The sequence below is a fragment of the Kryptolebias marmoratus genome, linkage group LG11 (genome assembly GCF_001649575.2).
Source record: "Kryptolebias marmoratus isolate JLee-2015 linkage group LG11, ASM164957v2, whole genome shotgun sequence".
Lineage (NCBI taxonomy): Eukaryota > Metazoa > Chordata > Actinopteri > Cyprinodontiformes > Rivulidae > Kryptolebias > Kryptolebias marmoratus.
In genome coordinates this window covers 10629931-10637174 of record NC_051440.1, presented here as the reverse complement: position 1 = coordinate 10637174, position 7244 = coordinate 10629931, and the positions used below count along the sequence as shown (strand labels likewise).

Sequence of the window (7244 nt, the reverse complement as noted above, 5' to 3'; positions counted from 1 at the left end):
AATGTTAAATGTTAAATCTAAATGTTAAATGTTGAAACTAAATGTTTAGCTAATATGCTAATTTTTAATGCCTGAAACAGGAAGTACCAAAATAAAAGCTTGACACTAGGCTGAAGTTTGCTGAAATACTTTAGTAAACTAAACATTTTACAGTTAGATCAAACTGTAAAATAGTTGTTTTTGTTAGTTCAAAACAAAAACAACTGGATTTCTAGTCTGTAGTTGAAGACATTTCGCTTCTCATCTGAGGAGCTTCCTCAATTAAAAAAGCAGAGAGAGTGGAGTTAGATCTTTTTTTTTTTTTTTTTTTACCATGTCCTGGATGACTGGGAATCTACACAGGCTTCAACACAGAACAAACAGCTTTGCAGAGGAGGAATTCTTTAAGTCGGATATCTGAGCACTTTGTGATCAGGGGCTTGGCACAAAGACACTATTTGTTCCCATAAAATGTTATTTTATCACCAGCGCGGTGAATTACAAAGAGCTGTGACATTTAGAAGGTGATCAAATGAAGAATGATGAATCTTACAGCTCCCGAGTCAGGTCTTTGCTGATTATTTTCCCTTTTATTTCTTAAAAAGACTCTCAGATACTGCTGCAGACAGTTTTTAGGTCTTCTTTTGTCCTCCACTTGTCCAATTCCCTCTTTTCTTTGAACTACGCACACTTGGTGGTATGTTGTCATAGTCAGGTACAAGGACTGGACTGAAAATGAATGAACAAAACAGCTAAAAACTTGTAATTTCACCGACTGCTCAGTGTTTTATTCAGTTTGCAGACCTGAGAACACGGCATGGTTCTGTGCTTGTTCCTCCTCCTGTAGAGGTCCTCCACGGCGTCCCGCGCCTCAACGGGTTGACGAGGCGCAGTCACACACACCACCAGGATCTGTCGACTGTGCGGCGGCTGGCCCCGGACGAGAGCGTCGTACTCCAGGTCCGTCACCACGGGCATCAGCGTGGCGCTGCAGCAGCACCTCCTCCGCGGCGCCTCCCCCTGCAGGGCGGCTCGCAGCAGCGCGGGGCACACCGTGAGCGGGACAGAGGGGGCGAGCGGCGCCGGACCCGCTGGGACGAGGGACGCGTCGGAGCAGGGATCGCTTGGAAGAGTCACCGACCTGGGCGGAGGTCAGAACTCCTCCTGTGAATGTGCTGCGAGGTTGATTCACACGCACAGAACGACACAGATGGCTCTTACTCTGGGTCAACGTAGCCATGGATCTGAACGGGTCCCACTCTTATGACAGGAGGAGGCTGCGTCTTAAATCGCTTCTTAGGTGTCCTGCAAGAAACAAGGAACAGGTTTAAACTGTAAAACGCTCCTTTACTGCTCCGTGTGCAGCTTAGCTGAGGCTTTTTTAAATCAAAGTCATGAGTTGACTCATTCTCCCTGTAAAACACTCACTTAGGACTGAACCAGTTTAAGGAAAACACTGTTGAGCTCATATATGTGTGTGTGTGTGTGTAACAGTAACATTAAGGACTGAACAGCTAAAGCTGCAGTAAAAGCCGAACAAAGCATTGATCATTTTTTAGTTTTAAAAAAATCAAGATTTTATTTAAACTTGTCATCATTTGTTTACTGGGTGCATTTATAAAAATGGCTTTAACAGTTTCTTTTTCCTTCTTCTCCAGTTTGGTCGGGAATATCATCCAATTAAAGAAGGAGAGGCTGCACTTTAACCCGCATGACAAAATGTGAATATATTCATGGTTTGTGGTTTTGTTTTGTGTTGATTTTTGTGTGTGTGTTTTGGCAGTCTGGGCTGTTCAGCTGAGTCATGTTTGGATGTCATGATCGTACCAGTGGACATCCTCAACAGTCCGCCTGTGTGTCATTAGCAATCAGCACACCCGAGTCACCATTCCCAGCACAATTCCTCTGTTCTTTGGCAGACCATGTGTTGACCTGCACCTCGCTTTTTGCCCCGTTGCCTTGGTTTTGTTAATAAAAGTAATGCTAATTTCCAGGAAACTGCCACCTGGGTCCCGCTACAACGAGCCATCCACTAAAGGTGGCAAATATGGGGTCTTTGTGAAGACATTTCTTGGTCATGTTGTCGATTTTTTGTTCTTGTTTTGAACTGAAAACACTGAACTACATAAATTAAAGTGGCATAGTAAAGACAACTAACTTACTAGCCTATATTAAAGTACTGCAGGTACTTTTCCCAGAAGCATCACAACGACAAGCTATGTGTAGCTAAGACATCCCGGCCCCAGCCCGGGGTCAGTGAGCACCTTGGCGTCTGGACGAGGAGGTCCGGAGGTCCTTCTGCCGGAGCTGAGAGGCATCTGCGAGGCTTCTGACACTCGTCCCTCCTGCTCACCTCCGGCTTAGCGTCTGTGGGTGCGGGCGGGTTCAGAGAGGGCAGAGCGGCTTCCTGCGGCGCGCCTCTCCTCCACCTGGCCGTCCGCTCCGTGCCAGGACACCCGATACCTGAAGGAGAGGCAGAGGTTCGCTCAGAGAGAGGGGCCACTGACACCGAGTGACGCGGGTGACCGTGAACAGGATCCTCCCGGAGCCGCCCGATAATGTCGACTGTGCAACCCGAGGGAAGGCGGCGAACGACTGCCCGGCTCGGATTAGGTGCAACTTCCACTACGGTGGAAATAGTTTGGAGTTGTTTGCCTGTTTTTATTAGAATTTAATTCTAATTTTTTGATGTTGTTCTTGTTGATGTTGTTTTTTTTTTTGCAGACTTTGTTTTTTTTGCAGTCTAACTACTTTTACATACTTGGTGTTACTTTAGCCATTAGTATTTCAAATCGATCAGCTCCTCTTTGATTTTTCTAACTTTTAGACTTTTCAAAATCTTTAACCTTATTTCCAGATGTTTTAGAAATACATTAGAGATCTCAGTGTGAATCTACGGGGAATACATTGTGCTCTTTGAAATCTGCTTCAGCGTACCTGATCTGTTTTTTGTTTGGTTGGTTGGTTGTTAAGCTACTTTAGCTTTTAGCTACAGTTCTACTTTTAGCCTAAAACTTTAAGTTTAACTACTTTTAGTTTTTAGTCATCGTTCTGCTACTTTCAGCTTCTAACTACTGTTCTGTTACATTCAGCTACAATTTTGCTATTTCTAACTTTTAGCTTCAAGCTAGCCTTTGGCTACATTCAGAGTTTAGTTAGTCTTTTGTTACTTTTAGCTTTTATCAAGCCTTTGTGCTACTTTTAGCTAGTGTTTTGCTCCTTTTTAGCCAGCTGTATTTTTTCTGCAGACGAGTTCGTCTCGTTTCGTTTTATGACGTCTGTCCTGTTATGTGTCTGTTCGTCAGCTCAGCTCCGGGTACCAATGGCGACACGGTAGGAGTCCAGCCAGTCCTCCGTGGTGTTCCGTATCCTCTGCCGAAGCCTCCTCAGCTCGCCGCCACCGTGTCCCCTCCGCCGCACTGAGGGCTCCACCGGTGCCTCCACCTCTCTGAACACCCGCTCCACCTGAGGGCAGACTGAGCCCTGTCACAACAGAGTCCACGCCCAGTGAAGCAAGAAAAGGCATTTAAAGCTCTGAAGCTTTAAGAACTTGCTTCTGCACAAGTACTGACGTCAGTCTTTCAAGCTTTAGGTATTTTCATTTAACACTTTTATATTTCCTGTGTTGTGTTACAGTCAGTAAAAAGCATCTTACAGCTGTTTGCCTCCAGGTCACGATCCTCTCAGAGACGCCTCCCACCGGAGATCTCTTCTCCTGCAGCAGCCGGGGGTCAGAGGTCAGCGTCTTCTCCGCCTGCACGAAAAGTGGACGCTCCCGAGACGGTCTGCCCCGCGAGCTCACCGTTTCTCTGGGTCGGCTGGAGTCAGAGGCAGGAGAAAGCGGGAGGCGAACGCGCTCGTTCCCACACCTGAAGCTGAGCGAGGCAGACGCCCCGCTGAGGAGAGTCACACAGATCTGATCTGAGACCTGTCAGACGGAAGAAAGAAAAAAATGTTTCGAAATGAGGACATTAGGTTGCCAGCAGAAACAGTGAACTCATCTTTCCGTTACAAGTAATTGCTCTGTTTCCCAACACATCTTCAGCACAGGAGTTTTACTTCAGTGTGGATAGGATTATAAGGAAGGAAAAACTCTTAAATCCTTTCTTTTTTATTTTAAATTGAAGTTTATTTTATACAAATTTGTGCTTTCTTTGACTTGAGTAGGCCGAGGAGCCGGTTTCTTTGCTTTTTTTGTTGTTGTTGCAAAAACTGAATATTTCTGTGGATTTACAGTACAAAACGAAGTTCTCTGATGAGCAAATAAGAAAACAAAAAGTGCTCTTTGTCAAACTAAAGCAAGATATCAAAACGATCCATTCGATTTTGTCAAGGCGGCGTTTAATGACGAGGCCAGCAGACAACTGCTGATGTCCACTGATGCATTATGCATGTTCTGACTCATCAGAACCCAGCAGGACAGCAGTCCTGAACACCCTGCCGAGGCAATAATCGCCTCCGATGAGGCGGCGTTCTCCGCCAACCAAGTCGGTGACCCGACCTCCATCTGAGCGAGCTGAACGCCGGGCTGAAGGCCGAGACGCGGAGTGCTGATGTGTCCGAGGGGAAGACCGTTTAACTCCAGGCGCCAAGCGTTAAAGGCCTGATCGGGCCGTATCGAATTAACACGGCTCGACTGAAAGCTCAATTCGGGCTCTATAATTACACCACACAAGGTAAGAGAACGAAGGGCGGCAGTAAATTAACCTTCCACTCCGTCGCCGGGCAGAAACGTGTACCTTCACAACAATCTTGTTCCTCAGCGTGCGACACGTCCTCCAGCTCCACGCTTCAGTCGTGTTCCCACGTTCATCGTATTTAAATCCACCCTCCTGGTCCCAGACTGCAGCGATGGCAGAGCTGCAGAAATAAACCATTTACTGTAACTTGGAACATACTTAGATTATTGTAGCATTCAGCTTAAACAACCGAATTATGTCCTTTTAAGCAGTTTGAGGAAAGTGTCCGTACGTTTTCATTGTAAAATTGTTGTCAAGCTCTCTCATCGTTGCGTAAAGACATCATTATCGCCCGCCGCCTGTTAGCAAAATACCTCATGAACCAGCAGGCAGATGTCAACGAAACTCCCAGAAAGTAATATTAAGTCTCACATGGCAGCACAGATCCTTTTTCTGTTTCATATTTGGGCAAAACTGGTACCGTAGCTGGCACACACGAGCCAAATTCCCACTGCAATGATTTCCAAATCAAATCAAATTGGGATTTTGTGAATCAGAATTAAACTGTTTTTGGGAAAACAGGAGAAAAGGCTCACCGAACACACAACCTGCGTGGTCTGGAGGTATTTTGCAGAGGGGAATTAGGTTGTTTAGTACATCGGCTGACTCGCCGTGACATCATTATTTTCATTCATCTCTCCCCTGTCGACTCGGAGTAAGTCAGAGATCCAGCGTTTCACAGTAATTGCAGCTGTTGCTTTGCACTTGTCATTCAGAGCATTGTGTTGCCCAGTTAAGTTTTAAGTTATTATGCTGATTTATTTTTGGCATCGACCTGAGCAAACAGGAAAAAAAAGGGCTCTAACTCAGTCAGTTTTTCCAGATATCATTACTGAGCCGTGATTTTGATAGTAGCTGAGTCATCCCCAACACGCACTCTGAAAGCCAACAGAGCTGGTCAGATCTTTGGCATGGCGACGGGTGATATGCATTCCTTCGAGGAACAATACTTTTGGTTTTATGTTTTCTTTCCGTTGAGCCGGACGCTCAGAGCTGAGCTGTTTGTCTCTTTACAATCAAAGCTGATCAGTCAAGTCAGAATTAAACAACAGTCGTAAAGATTCTGTGAGCCATTCTTTAAGTTTCAGAAAGCTGTGGGGGGACAGCATTCGGTGTGTTTTGCTCGCTATCCAGACATCCTAAAACACTGACCCGTGACTCACCTGCGAGGGTGCGTCACTGCCCCGTGCCCGGACGCTGTGACAGTCGCGAGCACAGTGGGACACTCGCCGTCGCTGAACACGTTGGTGTAGAAGCCTCCGCCCGGCAGGCCTGAGCGACTCTGGCACACCGCCATGCAGCCGGACGGATAGCTGTCAGGTCAAGGGTCAACTGCACGGACACGTTTTTACAATTAAGTGAATGAAGCCCATCTAGGAAAAGATACTACACACACGAGGAGCCGTCGTTGATCCCATAGTGCAGCTTCTGCTGGACTCCGTCGCGCAGCTTCTCCTCCAGGATCTGGAGCGCGGCGTCGGCCGAAGTCCCCGGTTTCAGCTTTCGCCTTCTCTCCACGAGTTTAACTTTTGCCTCGCCGTAGTGACGCAGTACGGGCGGCCGGCTCAGATCCGGCTCAGATCTTTGCAGATTTTTTTACAAGAAGACAAAGTTAGAAAGTCAGGTTTTAAAAAGACCTAACGTCGTCGTGCTGCAGCCTTAAAGGGATGGTTCGAGTCTTTCTGCAGGAAGTTTATAAGCAGTTAATACCTTACCTGTTGCAGACAGCTCGTTCAGCAACTTCAGCTTGGAACAAATGACAAGCTCGTGGCTAGTCTGAGCGGAGCCGAGACCAAAGTGGACTGCTGGTGTCTTAAAACAACTTCAATCTCTAAATATTTCTTTGGGGATTCTGTTTCATACACCCAAATATCATTGTCTGTTTCACATTACTCAGTTGTTTACAAGCACAAACAGCAGCAGCAGCAGCAGCCTGTAGCACTTCCTGCAGGAAAATCATAACATTTCTGACTGAATTACGTTGTAAAGATTTATAAAACAGTGTTTGCATGAAGATAAATGAGGGCGGCAGCAGTCCACTTTGATCTTGGCTAGCTTGGATGAGCTCATCAGTCTGGTACTGGTAGTCAGCTATCTGCAACAGGTAAGACATTAACTGTTTGTAACCTTTCCATAGATCCCTGGTTCAAAAGAGCTGAACTGTCATTTTAAGGTTTGCAGTTCTGATCGAGGCGTTAAACAGACACAAAAAAAGTAGTTTCCAGAAAACCTCTTTTAAAATGAAATGTATTTTCGAAGAAGCAGGGAGTGAGAACTCACTCAGGCTTTCGTGCTGCCTGCAGCCGCTCCACCGCCCACTGACACTCTCGGATGCTCGGGGGCTCGTCGTCATCGGGGGGACGCTCCAGCCGAAGGAGCCCACCTGGACACAGATCACATCCGGCTGAGTCAGAGGAAGCGCCGCAGGGCAGGCGGTCGATAACACGACGCCGCAGCCCCTGAGTCCTACCTGGGCGTTCGCGGCTGCCGGCTGAGATGGAGAAACGGGCCTTGGAGGAGCTGCGT

At 46.9% G+C, this 7244-nt stretch overlaps 1 protein-coding gene across 3 annotated transcripts in view; it reads right to left on the bottom strand.

Annotated features, from left to right (window-relative positions):
* Positions 1-7244, bottom strand: part of LOC108229962 — a 14937-nt gene that overhangs the window by 3558 nt on the left and 4135 nt on the right. The window contains exons 4-13 of one of the 3 annotated variants that reach the window (XR_005233706.1): positions 6999-7101; positions 6106-6300; positions 5882-6031; positions 4719-4839; positions 3635-3907; positions 3300-3462; positions 2244-2442; positions 1201-1284; positions 784-1120; positions 533-708 (exon numbers count right to left, since the gene is read on the bottom strand). Coding sequence is in view for 2 of the 3 variants with exons in the window: in XM_025003740.2 (XP_024859508.1) it covers positions 784-1120; positions 1201-1284; positions 2244-2442; positions 3300-3462; positions 3635-3907; positions 4719-4839; positions 5882-6031; positions 6106-6300; positions 6999-7101 (1625 nt within the window). In the remaining variant the exon portion in view is untranslated. The remainder of the gene's footprint in view (positions 1-532; positions 709-783; positions 1121-1200; positions 1285-2243; positions 2443-3299; positions 3463-3634; positions 3908-4718; positions 4840-5881; positions 6032-6105; positions 6301-6998; positions 7102-7244) is intronic. The other 2 variants (XM_025003740.2, XM_017405692.3) reach the window with 2 other exon arrangements.